General features: G+C 34.2%; 1 protein-coding gene across 1 annotated transcript in view; it reads right to left on the bottom strand.

Moving 5' to 3' along the window:
• Positions 1-4,324: 4,324 nt before the first annotated feature.
• The window catches only part of LOC141299809 (palmitoyltransferase ZDHHC8B-like), a 35,656-nt gene continuing 22,975 nt past the window's right edge, over positions 4,325-17,005 (bottom strand). The window contains exons 8-10 of the mRNA XM_073830179.1: positions 15,376-15,484; positions 15,185-15,291; positions 4,325-8,339 (exon numbers count right to left, since the gene is read on the bottom strand). Coding sequence (XP_073686280.1) covers positions 7,524-8,339; positions 15,185-15,291; positions 15,376-15,484 — 1,032 coding nt within the window. The 3' untranslated portion in view covers positions 4,325-7,523. The remainder of the gene's footprint in view (positions 8,340-15,184; positions 15,292-15,375; positions 15,485-17,005) is intronic.

Raw genomic sequence — 17,005 nt, 5'->3', positions numbered from 1 at the left:
AACCATTTAGTTGTTTCTATTTGATTTAAAGACAAAACTTTAAATTTAATATTAATTACCTTATCGATGAAGCTTATATTAATTTAAATGTTTGTAAGAATTTCTGTAAATAGTAGGACTCACCTGAAAATGATGTTCCCAGAAGAGACTGCATGAACCATCTTTATATATATATATATATATATATATATATATATATATATATATATATATATATATATATAATTATAAGAAAGCACTTTAAATTTTACTGCCATGTATTTAAAAAAAATAAATATGAATTATTAGTTGTTTAACACAAAAATTTAATGTACTTTTACAATAAATGTTTAAATAAATAAATCTCTATATTCATCCTAAGTTGTACATTGAATGATTCGCAAACCCGCACCCAAGTCCCTATCTGAATCAAATGATTTGCGAACACGTTCAACTAAATCAAATGTGACCCTGGACCACAAAACCAGTCTTAAGTCGCTGGGGTATATTTGTAGCAATAGCCAAAAATACATTGTATGGGGTCAAAATTATTGATTTTTCTTTTATGCCAAAAATCATTAGGAAATTAAGTAAAGATCGTGTTCCATGAAGATTTTTTGTAAAATTCCTACTGTAAATATATCAAAATGTAATTTTTGATTAGTAATATGCATTGTTAAGAACCTAATTGGACAACTTTAAAGGCGATTTTCTCAGTATTTAGATTTTTTTGCACCCTCAGATTCTAGATTTTCAAATAGATGTATCTCGGCCAAATATTGTCCTATCCTAACAAACCATACATCAATAGAAAGCTTATTTATTGTATACATCTCAGTTTTGTAAAATATAACCTTATGACTGGTTTTGTGGTCCAGGGTCACAAATGACTTGTGAACCCACACTAAAGTCCCGATTTAAATCAAATGATTTGCGAACATGCTCTAAAGTTACAAACTAAATCAAATGACTCATGAACCTGCACTGAATTCCTGATTTGAATTAAATGATTCACTTCTCCGAGGTCCCAATTTAAATCAAATTATCCGCAAACCCACAATGAAATCCCGATCTGAATTCACACTGAAGTCTCGATCTGAATCAAATGATTCATGAACCCGCACCTAAGTCCCTATTTGAATTCATCGCAAACATGCTCCAAAGTTCTGATTTAAATCAAATGAATCACGAAACCGCACCGAAGTCCCAATCTGAATCAAATGAATTGCGAACACGTTCTGAAGATCCAAACTAAATCAAATGACTTGTGAACCCACACAAGTCCCAATCTGAATCAAATGATTCATGAACCCACACCAAAGTCCCGATTTGAATCAAATAATTTGCAAACACTATACGAAGTCCCAATTTAAATCAAATGATCCGCAAACCCGCAGTGAAGTCCCGATCTGAATCAAATGATTCGTGGACCCTCTTCGAAGTTCCAAATTAAATCGAATGATTCATAAACCCGCAATGAAGTCCCGATCTGAATCAAATGATTTGCGAACAAGCTCCGAAGTCACGATTTGAATCAAATGATTCTCGAACCCTTAATGAAGTCCCAATCTGAATCAAATGATTTGTGAACCCGCACCGAAGTCGCGATTTGAATCAAATGATTCGTGAACAAGCTCAGAAGTCCCAATTTAAATCAAATGATCCGCAAACCCACAATGAAGTCCCGATCTGAATCAAATGATTTGTGAACCCGCACCGAAGTCGCGATTTGAATCAAATGATTCGTGAACAAGCTCAGAAGTCCCTATTTAAATCAAATGATCCGCAAACCCACAATGAAGTCCCGATCTGAATCAAATGATTTGCAAACACACTCGAGTTCCAAACTCGATCAAATTAATTGTGAACCTGCACTAAAGTCTCAATCTGAATCTAATGATTCATGAACCCGCACCAAGTCCCGATCTGAATCAAATGATTCGTGGACCCTCTTCGAAGTTCCAAATTAAATCGAATGATTCATAAACCCACACTGAAGTCCCGATCTGAATCAAATGATTCTCGAACCCTTAATGAAGTCCCAATCTGAATCAAATGATTTGTGAACCCGCACCGAAGTCGCGATTTGAATCAAATGATTCGTGAACAAGCTCAGAAGTCCCAATTTAAATCAAATGATCCGCAAACCCACAATGAAGTCCCGATCTGAATCAAATGATTTGCGAACACACTCTGAAGTTCCAAACTCGATCAAATTAATTGTGAACCTGCACTAAAGTCTCAATCTGAATCTAATGATTCATGAACCCGCACCAAGTCCCGATCTGAATCAAATGATTCGTGGACCCTCTTCGAAGTTCCAAATTAAATCTAATGATTCATAAACCCGCACTGAAGTCACGATCTGAATCAAATGATTCTCAAACCCTTAATGAAGTCCCAATCTGAATCAAATGATTTGTGAACCCGCACCGAAGTCGCGATTTGAATCAAATGATTCGTGAACAAGCTCAGAAGTCCCAATTTAAATCAAATGATCCGCAAACCCACAATGAAGTCCCGATCTGAATCAAATGATTTGCGAACACACTCTGAAGTTCCAAACTCGATCAAATTAATTGTGAACCTGCACTAAAGTCTCAATCTGTATCTAATGATTCATGAACCCGCACCAAGTCCCGATCTGAATCAAATGATTCGTGGATCCTCTTCGAAGTTTCAAATTAAATCGAATGATTCATAAACCCGCACTGAAGTCACGATCTGAATCAAATGATTCTCAAACCCTTAATGAAGTCCCAATCTGAATCAAATGATTTGTGAACCCGCACCGAAGTCGCGATTTGAATCAAATGATTCGTGAACAAGCTCAGAAGTCCCAATTTAAATCAAATGATCCGCAAACCCACAATGAAGTCCCGATCTGAATCAAATGATTTGCGAACACACTCTGAAGTTCCAAACTCGATCAAATTAATTGTGAACCTGCACTAAAGTCTCAATCTGAATCTAATGATTCATGAACCCACACCAAAGTCTCGATCTGAATCAAATGATTTGCGAACACACTCTGAAGTTCCAAACTCGATCAAATTAATTGTGAACCTGCACTAAAGTCTCAATCTGAATCTAATGATTCATGAACCCGCACCAAGTCCCGATCTGAATCAAATGATTCGTGGACCCTCTTCGAAGTTCCAAATTAAATCGAATGATTCATAAACCCGCACTGAATTCACGATCTGAATCAAATGATTCTCGAACCCTTAATGAAGTCCCAATCTGAATCAAATGATTTGTGAACCCGCACCGAAGTCGCGATTTGAATCAAATGATTCGTGAACAAGCTCAGAAGTCCCAATTTAAATCAAATGATCCGCAAACCCACAATGAAGTCCCGATCTGAATCAAATGATTTGCGAACACACTCTGAAGTTCCAAACTCGATCAAATTAATTGTGAACCTGCACTAAAGTCTCAATCTGAATCTAATGATTCATGAACCCACACCAAAGTCTCGATTTGAATCAAACGATTTGCGAACAAGCTCCAAATTTCCGATTTAAATCAAATGATTACAATCATTACAATCGATGTCTAAATTTGAAAACGAATGGCTATAACTGCTTTTTGCTATTGAATTGCTTGAACTGAATGATCGAAGTCACAGGTTTGAATCAATCGGAGCGGTTCCAGCGTAAATGACTCACTCAATTGTTTACACGACACTGTCAGTACTACCACTGCATTAGCTCGCTAGTTCTCCTCGTTATCAGTCCACCTCAGGCGAACCGGCACATCAAACACCTCTCCATAAAAAGCCTTTCAAAGTCTGGCGGGAGCGCGCATAGCACTCTTAATATTTGATCAAAGGCGGTAAGTGATTCCATCACGGGAACACAACTAATGCACGAATCGCGATCACTGGGTGTAATCAGAAAGGGCTGAATGTGAGCACAGGAAGCTCAAATAAACAATATTTACTGCATGATTTATTCATTTTGGCACATCAATATTAAAAGCAGTCTGATGATGTGCTTTTCCATACTTTGCATCAGTTTTTACACTTGTATATTCAGACTGATTTGTTTAAGATGTACATGTATATTGTTTACACATGAACTTTCCAGTTCATGAACCGCATGTAATTTGTCTCAGTGAACACCAGAGGGAACTTCTGCTTCCATAAAGTTTGTAATAATCCTGATAATATTCCTGTCTACTTCACTAATGACATCAAGGGAATCTGTTTTTTTAGTGTGGGATTGTGACCTTTATTAAAACAGTCTGACCTACAACACCCTATTTCAGATCTAAAATTAACAAGAAAATAAAGTTCATTATAAGAGCAGAAACCAAAACCATCAAGTCAACAAATCAAACTTTATTAGCCAAGAATTACATAATAAAACACAATAATGATACAGAAAAAAACAGAAGTAACAAAACAAATATATCTGACATTAAATAATACTGTTAACAAATAAATGTGTTGTAATTAAAGCACAGAATGAAGTCTTTTGCATCTTTTAGTGTAGTAAAATCTTTTCTTGCTTATAGATTTGCTTGTTTATAAATGTTATGTCACTTTGGCTACTGTCTTGAGTTATTATTATTTTTTTAAATCCATTTTTCTGACTCATAGAATAACTGACTGCAATATATTCCTGTAAATACATTTTTACAATAAATAAATGGAAGAATACCTGTTGGGATAAAGTTATTTTAATATGATCAATATGTTCTTTATTTTTTTAAATTAGATTTTATTTGTATATTTTCTGTTTTTTCTTTCATTATAATCAAAGTTTTATTAAATCTGTTGCTTTTCTGTTTTTAAATGTCTATCATTTTTATTAATTTTAGTTATTAAATAAAAATTAGAAATGATGCCTTAAAAAACTAGCTGAAAATAAGTATTTTTTAAAAATATTTTAAGTTAAAATGATTTTTTTTTAAAGTAGAAAATATGTTTTTGATGGGATATCAGCATCTCTACAGTGTTTCCAACCCCTTTTGACCAATACATTTTTAGACCGATTGAATTTTTTTTTATTTTTTTTTGGATCATCACTGTTTGTTAAAGCGATAGTTCACCCAAAAATTAAAATTGTCATCATTTATTCATCCGTTGTTCCAAACCTGTATGAATTTCTTTCTTCTGTTGAACATAGAAGAAGATATTTTGAAGAATGTTCGTAAACAAACAGTTGCCTATGGAAGCCAGTTTGCGCCACTGAATAAAAAAATTAAAAAGGTATGAATTTTTTTCTTGCAATTGCAAGTTTACATCTTGCAATTCTGACTTTTTTTCTCAGAACTATGAGATATAAATGCACTATTGCAAGTTATAAAGTCAGAATTGCTAGATATAAAGCCAGAATTGCAAATATAAACTCACAATTGCCAGTTATAAAGTCCAGTTCTGAGAAGAAAAAAAAAGTTTATATCTTACAATCCTGACTTTATGACTCGCAATTGTGAGTTTATATTGCAAAATTCAGACTTCATTTCTCAGAATTGTGAGTTTCTATCTCGGAATTCTGACTTCGTATATTTCGGAATTTTGACTTTATAACTCGCAATTGCAAGTTTATATCACACAATTCCGACTTCATTTCTGATAATTGCAAGTATAAAAATCCCAGAATTCTTACTTTTTATATCTCGGAATTTTGACTTTAGAACTCGCAATTGCAAGTTTATATCACACAATTCCGACTTCATTTCTGATAATTGCAAGTATAAAAATCCCAGAATTCTTACTTTTTATATCTTGGAATTCTGACTTTTTATATCTCGGAATTTTGACTTTAGAACTCGCAATTGCGAGTTTATATCACACAATTCCGACTTCATTTCTGAGAATTGCAAGTTTATATCTCGGAATTCTTTCTTTTTATATCTCGGAATTCTGACTTGGTATATTTCGGAATTTTGACTTTATAACTCGCAATTGCAAGTTTATATCACACAATTCAGACTTCATTTCTGAGAATTGCTAGTTTATATCTCGGAATTCTTACTTTTTATATCTAGGAATTCTGACTTTTTATATTTTGGAAATTTGACTTTAGAACTCGCAATTGCGAGTTTATATCACACAATTCAGACTTCATTTCTGAGAATTGCAAGTTTATATCTCGGAATTCTTACTTTTTATATCTCGGAATTTTGACTTTAGAACTTGCAATTTTGAGTTTATATGACACAATTCAGACTTCATTTCTGAGAATTGCTAGTTTATATCTCAGAATTTTGACTTTAGAACTCGCAATTTTGAGTTTATATGCCACAATTCAGACTTCATTTCTGAGAATTGCTAGTTTATATCTCGGAATTCTTACTTTTTATATCTCGGAATTTTGACTTTAGAACTCACAATTGCAAGTTTATATGACACAATTCAGACTTCATTTCTGAGAATTGCTAGTTTATATCTCAGAATTTTGACTTTAGAACTTGCAATTTTGAGTTTATATGACACAATTCAGACTTCATTTCTGAGAATTGCTAGTTTATATCTCAGAATTTTGACTTTAGAACTCGCAATTTTGAGTTTATATGCCACAATTCAGACTTCATTTCTGAGAATTGCTAGTTTATATCTCGGAATTCTTACTTTTTATATCTCGGAATTTTGACTTTAGAACTCGCAATTGCAAGTTTATATCACACAATTCCGACTTCATTTCTGATAATTGCAAGTATAAAAATCCCAGAATTCTTACTTTTTATATCTTGGAATTCTGACTTTTTATATCTCGGAATTTTGACTTTAGAACTCGCAATTGCGAGTTTATATCACACAATTCCGACTTCATTTCTGAGAATTGCAAGTATATATCTCGGAATTCTTTCTTTTTATATCTCGGAATTCTGACTTGGTATATTTCGGAATTTTGACTTTATAACTCGCAATTGCAAGTTTATATCACACAATTCAGACTTCATTTCTGAGAATTGCAAGTTTATATCTCGGAATTCTTACTTTTTATATCTCGGAATTTTGACTTTAGAACTTGCAATTTTGAGTTTATATGACACAATTCAGACTTCATTTCTGAGAATTGCTAGTTTATATCTCAGAATTTTGACTTTAGAACTCGCAATTTTGAGTTTATATGCCACAATTCAGACTTCATTTCTGAGAATTGCTAGTTTATATCTCGGAATTCTTACTTTTTATATCTCGGAATTTTGACTTTAGAACTCACAATTGTGAGGTTAATATCACACAATTCCGACTTAATTTCTCAGAATTGCAAGGTTATATCTCGCAATTCTGACTTTATAACTCGCAATTGTGAGCATTTATCTCACAATTCTGAGAAAAAAGGTGAGATTTGTGAGATAACTAGTCGCAATAAATTTTTTACCTTTTTTTTATTCAGTGGCAGAAACGGCTTCCATAGTTGCCGGTAGCCATTTACTTCCATAGTATTTTTTCCCCTACAATGGAAGTCAATGGGGTCTGTTTGGTTACCAAAACATCTTTTGTTTTTAGGTTAACTATCTGTTTAAAATTCCCTCATATTTCCAGGTTTTCCATTGCGTCTCTAAACGGACGCTTTCATCAGGACTCATAGTTCTGGTTCAGGTATTTCTCCTCCTCTGATATAAGCCAGTGCTTTCTGCGGCCCGTAGGATGAGGTGGGAGGAGGAGCGGGAAACGAGGACGAAGGGAGCTGTGACTGTCGGTCCAGAGACTGATAGATAGAGGGCGATAAAGAGCGGTTAAAGTGCAGCGGCGAACTGGCGGTCCGAGGCGCGCGGGTGAGCGACGAAGACGAGGAGGAGGACAGATGCGAGCGACTCCCGTAGCCGTACGCCGCGCTGCTCAGGAGGAACTCCCGTGAGCCGTATGCCGGAGGAGTTGGACCGCGAGACGACGGTCCGCGGAAATCCAGCGGCAGGCTGCGTCTGCTGGGGGTGTCGTAGATGCCGGCGTCCGGCCCGAGAGAAGCCTGCGCAGGTTTGTCCTTGTCGTCGGGCTCACGGCGCTCTTGGATGGAGCTCATGAGTGGTTTGGGCAGGCTGTCGTAGCGGACGGGCGACGGCTCGCGGTTCATGTGAATGAACACCGGGCTGCAGTTGCGTGCCGGAATCTGCTGCATATCAACGGAGCCGCGGGACTGAGGCGGATCCATGGGTAAAAACGGCGCCTGGATGCCGATGGGACGCAGCAAGCTGTCGTAGGACAGGCTCCCCGTCCGGCCGCTGAGGACACTTTGGGGCGCTTGTGGGATTTCGGCTCGCTCGGATCCGCGGCGACTGGAGTGTTTGAGACTCAGAGAGCGTGAGTTCAGAGTCAGAGTGTTGACATGATTCTCAGACTGGAGCAGGCTGGGTTCAGATGCGTGTTCCTGAGGAACCAGTGGGGAAATCCTCGACCCCATCTACATTGACAGACAAAGGAACATCTAGAAGAACATGCAGCCACAGTTTCCAAGAAGTCATTTAACCATTGGTCGATTTCATTTTGTTAAGAGATTTGAACGTTGGTCATTTTCGTTCTATTACGACATTTAAATGTTGGTAGTTTTTATCCATTTAAGACATTTAACCATTGGTTGGTTTCATTCTGTTAAGAGATTTAAACATTGGTCGTTTTTGTTCTATTACGAGATTTAAACGTTGGTCGTTTTCATTCTATCACGACATTTAAACGTTGGTCATTTTCATTCTGTTAAGAGATTTAAACGTTGGTTGTTTTCATTCTATTACGAGATTTAAATGTTGGTCGTTTTAATTCTATTACGAGATTTAAACGTTGGTAGTTTTTATCCATTTAAGACATTTAACCATTGGTTGGTTTCATTCTGTTAAGAGATTTAAACGTTGGTTGTTTTCATTCTATTACGAGATTTAAATGTTGGTCGTTTTAATTCTATTACGAGATTTAAACGTTGGTAGTTTTTATCCATTTAAGACATTTAACCATTGGTTGGTTTCATTCTGTTAAGAGATTTAAACATTGGTCGTTTTTGTTCTATTACGAGATTTAAACGTTGGTCGTTTTCATTCTGTTAAGAGATTTAAACGTTGGTTGTTTTCATTCTATTACGAGATTTAAATGTTGGTCGTTTTAATTCTATTACGAGATTTAAACGTTGGTAGTTTTTATCCATTTAAGACATTTAACCATTGGTTGGTTTCATTCTGTTAAGAGATTTAAACATTGGTCGTTTTTGTTCTATTACGAGATTTAAACGTTGGTCGTTTTCATTCTGTTAAGAGATTTAAACGTTGGTTGTTTTCATTCTATTACGAAATTTAAATGTTGGTTGTTTTCATTCTATTACGACATTTAAACGTTGGTCGTTTTTGTTCTATTACGAGATTTAAACGTTGGTCGTTTTCATTCTGTTAAGAGATTTAAACGTTGGTTGTTTTCATTCTATTACGAAATTTAAATGTTGGTTGTTTTCATTCTATTACGACATTTAAACGTTGGTCGTTTTTATCCATTTAAGACATTTAACCATTGGTTGGTTTCATTCTGTTAAGAGATTTAAACATTGGTCGTTTTTGTTCTATTACGAGATTTAAATGTTGGTTGTTTTCATTCTATTACGACATTTAAACGTTGGTCGTTTTTATCCATTTAAGACATTTAACCATTGGTCGTTTTCATTCTGTTAAGAGATTTAAACGTTGGTTGTTTTCATTCTATTACGAGATTTAAATGTTGGTCGTTTTAATTCTATTACGAGATTTAAACGTTGGTAGTTTTTATCCATTTAAGACATTTAACCATTGGTTGGTTTCATTCTGTTAAGAGATTTAAACATGGGTCGTTTTTGTTCTATTACGAGATTTAAACGTTGGTCGTTTTCATTCTGTTAAGAGATTTAAACGTTGGTTGTTTTCATTCTATTACGAGATTTAAATGTTGGTTGTTTTCATTCTATTACGACATTTAAACGTTGGTCGTTTTTATCCATTTAAGACATTTAACCATTGGTTGGTTTCATTCTGTTAAGAGATTTAAACATTGGTCGTTTTTGTTCTATTACGAGATTTAAACGTTGGTCGTTTTCATTCTATCATGACATTTAAACGTTGGTCGTTTTCATTCTGTTAAGAGATTTAAACATTGGTCGTTTTCGTTCTATTACGAAATTTAAATGTTGGTTGTTTTCATTCTATTACGACATTTAAACGTTGGTCGTGTTTATCCATTTAAGACATTTAACCATTGGTTGGTTTCATTCTGTTAAGAGATTTAAACATTGGTCGTTTTTGTTCTATTACGAGATTTAAACGTTGGTCGTTTTCATTCTATCACGACATTTAAACGTTGGTTGTTTTCATTCTGTTAAGAGATTTAAACGTTGGTTGTTTTCATTCTGTTAAGAGATTTAAATGTTGGTCGTTTTAATTCTATTAAGAAATTTAAACGTTGGTAGTTTTTATCCATTTAAGACATTTAACCATTGGTTGGTTTCATCCTGTTAAGAGATTTAAACGTTGGTCGTTTTCATTCTATCACAACATTTAAACGTTGGTCGTTTTCATTCTATCACGACATTTAAACGTTGGTCGTTTTCATCCTGTTAAGAGATTTAAACATTGGTCGTTTTCGTTCTATTACGAAATTTAAACGTTGGTTGTTTTCATTCTATTACGACATTTAAACGTTGGTAGTTTTTATCCATTTAAGACATTTAACCATTGGTTGGTTTCATCCTGTTAAGAGATTTAAACGTTGGTCGTTTTCATTCTATCACAACATTTAAACGTTGGTCGTTTTCATTCTATCACGACATTTAAACGTTGGTCGTTTTCATCCTGTTAAGAGATTTAAACATTGGTCGTTTTCGTTCTATTACGAAATTTAAACGTTGGTTGTTTTCATTCTATTACGACATTTAAACGTTGGTCGTTTTTATCCATTTAAGACATTTAACCATTGGTTGGTTTCATTCTGTTAAGAGATTTAAACATTGGTCGTTTACGTTCTATTATGAAATTTAAACGTTGGTTGTTTTCATTCTATTACGAGATTTAAACGTTGGTCGTTTTCATTCTATCATGACATTTAAACGTTGGTCGTTTTTATCCATTTAAGACATTTAACCATTGGTCGTTTTCATTCTGTTAAGAGATTTAAACATTGGTCGTTTACGTTCTATTACGAAATTTAAACGTTGGTTGTTTTCATTCTATTACGAGATTTAAACGTTGGTCGTTTTCATTCTATTACGACATTTAAACGTTGGTCGTTTTTATCCATTTAAGACATTTAACCATTGGTTGGTTTCATTCTGTTAAGAGATTTAAATGTTGGTCGATTTCGTTCTATTCCGAAATGTAAACATTGGACATTTTCATTGTATTACGAAATTTAAGCGTTTAATTTTATTACAAAACGTTTCTCTTAAGAAAATTAAATGTTAGTGAGGTTTTTTTAATCAAAAGATTTAAACATTGTTCATTTTTGTTGAAATTTAAACTTCGGTCGGTTTTGTTAAGAGATTTAAACGTTGGTCAGTTTTGTACTATAAGATTTAAACATTGATAGATGTTGTTCTGTTAAGAGATTTAAAAGGTTGGTTTCATTCTATTACAAGATTTAAATGTTGGTCAGTTTTGTTCTATTATAACATTTAAACATTGGTTGGTTTGGTTCTAATACGAAATGTAAACATCTGTAGTTTTTGTCTCATTAAAACATTTTAACATTGGTCGAATTTGTTCTGTTAAGAGATTTAAATGTTGGTTGGTTTCGTTCTTTTACGAAATTTAAACATCAGTAGTTTTCGTTCCATTAAGAAATTTAAACGTTGGTTGCTTTTCTGTTAAGAGATTTAAACATTTGTCTGTTATATTCTATTACAAGATTTTATGTTGGTCGGCTTCGTTTTATAGCAAGATTTTAATGTTGGTTGTTTTTGTTCTATTACGACATTTAAACATCAGTAGTTTCTGTCCTAATAAGACATTTAAATGCAGATCATTATGTTCTGTCAAGAGATTTAAACATTGGTTGGTTTCATTCTATTATAAGATTTACAGGTTGGTCAGTTTTGTTCTTTTACAACATTTAAACATCTGTAGTTTCCGTCCCATAAAGATAATTTAAACTTTGGTTGGTTTTGTTCTTTTAAGAGATTTAAGTTGGTCAGTGTTGTACTATAAGATTTAAACATTTATAGGTTTTGTTCTGTTAAGAGATTTAAACATTGGTTGGTTTCATTCTATTACGACATTTAAACAATGATAGTTTTTTTTGTCTCATTAAGACATTTAAACATTGGTCGTTTTTTTTTTATTTATTTTTTTAAGAGATTTAAATGTTGGTCTGTTATATTCTATTACGAGATTTTAACGTTGGTCGTTTTTGTTCTATTACGAAATTTAAATGTTGGTCAGTTTAGTCCTATTACGACATTTAAACGTCAGTAGTTTCTGTCCCAATAAGACATTTAAACTTTGGTCATTTTGTTCTGTCAAGAGATTTGAACATTGTTTGGTTTCGTTCTATTACGAAATGTAAACGTTGGTCGTTTTTGTTCAATTACGAGATTTTAACGTTGGTCGTTTTTGCTCTATTACGAGATTTAAACATTGGCTGGTTTTGTTCTATTATGAAATTTAAACGTTGGACGGTTTTGTTTTATTACGAAATTTAAATGTTGGTAGTTTTCAGGCCATTAAGAAATTTAAACGTTGGCTGATTTTGTTCTATTACAAACTGTAAACGTTGGTCGTTTTTGTTCAATTACGAGATTTTAACGTTGGTCGTTTTTGCTCTATTACAAGATTTAAATGTTGGTCAGTTTATTCCTATTATGACATTTCAACGTCAGTAGTTTCTGTCCCAATAAGACATTTAAATGTTGGTCATTTTGTTCTGTCAAGAGATTTAAACATTGGTCAGTTTCGTTCTATTACGAAATGTAAACGTTGGTCGTTTTTGCTCTATTACGATATTTAAACATTGGCTGGTTTTGTTCTATTATGAAATTTAAACGTTGGACGGTTTTGTTTTATTACAAAATTTAAATGTTGGTAGTTTTCAGGCCATTAAGAAATGTAAACGTTGGCTGATTTTGTTCTATAACGAAATGTAAACGTTGGTCGTTTTTGTTCTATTACGAGATTTTAACATTGGTCGTTTTTGCTCTATTACGAGATTTAAATGTTGGTCAGTTTAGTCCTATTATGACATTTCAACGTCAGTAGTTTCTGTCCCAATAAGACATTTAAATGTTGGTCATTTTGTTCTGTCAAGAGATTTAAACATTGGTCAGTTTCGTTCTATTACGAAATGTAAACGTTGGTCGTTTTTGTTCTATTACGATATTTAAACATTGGCTGGTTTTGTTCTATTATGAAATTTAAACGTTGGACGGTTTTGTTTTATTACAAAATTTAAATGTTGGTAGTTTTCAGGCCATTAAGAAATGTAAACGTTGGCTGATTTTGTTCTATAACGAAATGTAAACGTTGGTCGTTTTTGTTCTATTACGAGATTTTAACGTTGGTCGTTTTTGCTCTATTACGATATTTAAACATTGGCTGGTTTTGTTCTATTATGAAATTTAAACGTTGGACGGTTTTGTTTTATTACAAAATTTAAATGTTGGTAGTTTTCAGGCCATTAAGAAATGTAAACGTTGGCTGATTTTGTTCTATAACGAAATGTAAACGTTGGTCGTTTTTGTTCTATTACGAGATTTTAACGTTGGTCGTTTTTGCTCTATTACGAGATTTAAATGTTGGTCAGTTTAGTCCTATTATGACATTTCAACGTCAGTAGTTTCTGTCCCAATAAGACATTTAAATGTTGGTCATTTTGTTCTGTCAAGAGATTTAAACATTGGTCGGTTTCGTTCTATTACGAAATGTAAACGTTGGTCGTTTTTGTTCTATTACGATATTTAAACATTGGCTGGTTTTGTTCTATTATGAAATTTAAACGTTGGACGGTTTTGTTTTATTACAAAATTTAAATGTTGGTAGTTTTCAGGCCATTAAGAAATGTAAACGTTGGCTGATTTTGTTCTATAACGAAATGTAAACGTTGGTCGTTTTTGTTCTATTACGAGATTTTAACGTTGGTCGTTTTTGCTCTATTACGAGATTTAAATGTTGGTCAGTTTATTCCTATTATGACATTTCAACGTCAGTAGTTTCTGTCCCAATAAGACATTTAAATGTTGGTCATTTTGTTCTGTCAAGAGATTTAAACATTGGTCAGTTTCGTTCTATTACGAAATGTAAACGTTGGTCGTTTTTGTTCTATTACGATATTTAAACATTGGCGGATTTTGTTCTATTACGAAATTTAAACGTTGGTCGGTTTTGTTCTGTTAAGAGATTTAAATGTTGGTTGCTTTAGATTTTTTTTTTTTTGCAAGATTTTAGCATTGCTTGGTTTTGTTCTATTATGATATTTAAACATTGGTCGGTTTAGTTCTATAATGAAATTTAAACGTCAGGCAGTTTTGTTTTATTACGAAATTAAAATGTTGGTAGTCTTCAGGCCTTTAAAAAAATTTAAACGTTGGCCGATTTTGTTCTATTAGGCAATTTAAACATTGGACGGCTTTGTTTTATTACGAAATTTAAACGTTGGTAGTTTTCAGCCCATTAAGAAATGTAAACGTCGGTCGGTTTTGTTTTATTACAAGATTTAAACGTTGGTCAGTTTTGTTCTATTAGGAAATGTAAACATTGGTCACTTTCAGCCCAATTAAAAAATAAAAATAAACATTGGTTGAGTTAGTTCTAAAACGAGTTTGAAGCATTGGTTAGTTTTGTTCTTTCTACAAGATTTAAACGTTGGTCGGTTTCGTTCTATTACGAAATTTAAACGTTGGTAGATTTCACCCCATTAAGAAATTTAAGCACTGGTCGGTTTTGTCCCATAAAGAGATTTAAACTATAGTTGGTTTCATTCTAATTAGAGATTTAAATGTTAGAGATTTTAGAGATTTGTGTTTTATTAAGAGATTTAAATGTTGGTTGGTTTTGTTTGATTGATATATTTAAATGTTTAAAAGTTTTCCAAAAGTAATTAGCAAGCTCTATGTAGTTTAAACAAGCGGCTGCTGGAAATACAACACATAAAGCTTTATTCCCCCAGTGAGCAGCCTGAGGAGACGCTGACAAGGAAAGATAAACACCCTTTGGATGGCCACAGGAGAATAAAATCCTTGGGTGAACACAGGCTACAGTGGGAGAACCAGCTCTCCTTCGGCTAAACAATTTTTGCATAAATCTGTATTCTTACCTGACCTCTGGGAACTTGGTAGAGCACTCTGGAGGGCGACTCTGATGTCTGAAGTGGATTCATATTGTGTCCTGAAGGCATTAGAGCTCTGGACTGGAGCAAACTCTCTGTTAGAAAACACATAGAGGAGACATGAAGACATTTAGCATTTCAGACGTCCAGAAACACGACTGTGCCACATGTCCACCCACCTTCCAACGCTGCCAAATGGTTCTTGAGCAGGACTGGATCTGGTTTAGGGGGCAGTGGAGGTGGACTGGTCAGACGTTTGCTGTCTGAAGCATCTAGTTCCTCTAGAGACTGACACAAACACAACTAAATCACACAAAAGATACACAGACAGTGATAGAGACATATAATAACACTCTTACTGTGATCTGGCATGATGGATGGGGAAGCTGCTTTGAAACCAGGGTTATTAAACTAAAACTGAAATCATAAAAAAATAAAAAAATAAATAAATTCATTACTTGGAATAAAATAATGCTAACTGAAATCACGTGAAAAATATTTTATTTCAGCTGTGGAATGTGGAAGCTTGATGTGCTAAAATAACTATAACTACAACAAAATGTAGAATCATGCTAGAACCATGCTAATAACATGCGAATCATGCTAGAATCATGCTAGTACCATGCTAACCATGCTAGTAACATGCTAATCATGCTATTAACATGCGAATCATGCTAGAATCATGTTAGTAACTTGCTAATCATGCTAGTAACTTGCTAATCATGCCAAACATGCTAGTAACATACTAGAATCATGCTGGTACCATGCTAATCATTCTGGAATCATGCTGGTAACTTGCTAATCATGCTAGAATCATGCTAGTAACTTGCTAATCATGCTAGAACTTTACTAATCATGATAGCAACATGCTAGAAACATGCCAGTAACTTGCTAATCATGGTAACAACATGCTAGTAACACCCTAGCAACCAACCTGAGTACCTAGCAACCACATAGCAACACCCTAGCAACGACCCAAAGTACATTAGCAACCACAGCAACACCCTAGCAACCACCCGAGTACTATAGCAACCACATAGCAACACCCTAGCAACCAACTCAAGTACCCTAGCAACTGCCCTAGCAACCACCCTGAGTACCTAGCAATCACATAGCAACCAACCCAGGTACCTTAGCAATCAACCTGAATACCCTAGCAACCACATAACTACACTCTAGCAACCACCCAGAGTACCTTAGCAACTACATAGCAACACCCTAGCAAATACATACTAACACCTTAGCAATTACCCCGGGTACCTTAGCAAGCAAATAGCAGCACCCTTGCAACCAACTCAGGTACCCTATAAACCGCCCTAGCAACTATCCTTGATACCCTAGCAACCGCATAGCAACACCCTAGCAACCAACTCAGGTACCCTAACAACCGCCCTAGCAACCATTCTTGATACCCTAGCAATCGCACAGCAACACCATATCAACTGCCCAGGTACCTTAGCAAACGCATAGCAACACCCATGCAACCAACCCATGCTAGAAACATGCTAGTAACTTGATAAAATATGTTACAAAAAATTGACTCTGTTTGCTTGCTATCTAGTGTCTAAACTTTAAGCTTTTAAAACTACTAATTAAACTTACTTCAAAGTTTCTGGCTATGCTTTTTTAAGGCAAATCAAAGTTTGTCTACAAACTTTACTCACCTAGTTTAACTTGATGTACTAAAATAACTATAACTAAAACAAAAAATAATAAAAACTGTATAGATTTATATTTAAACACTCACCAATAAAAAATGACAAAAACTATTAAAAAAAACATTAAGTGAAATAAAAACAGACATGATAA

The sequence above is a fragment of the Garra rufa genome, chromosome 23 (assembly GCF_049309525.1).
Source record: "Garra rufa chromosome 23, GarRuf1.0, whole genome shotgun sequence".
Lineage (NCBI taxonomy): Eukaryota > Metazoa > Chordata > Actinopteri > Cypriniformes > Cyprinidae > Garra > Garra rufa.
The sequence above is the reverse complement of the archived record's forward strand: the minus strand, read 5'-3'. Positions and strand labels throughout refer to the sequence as shown.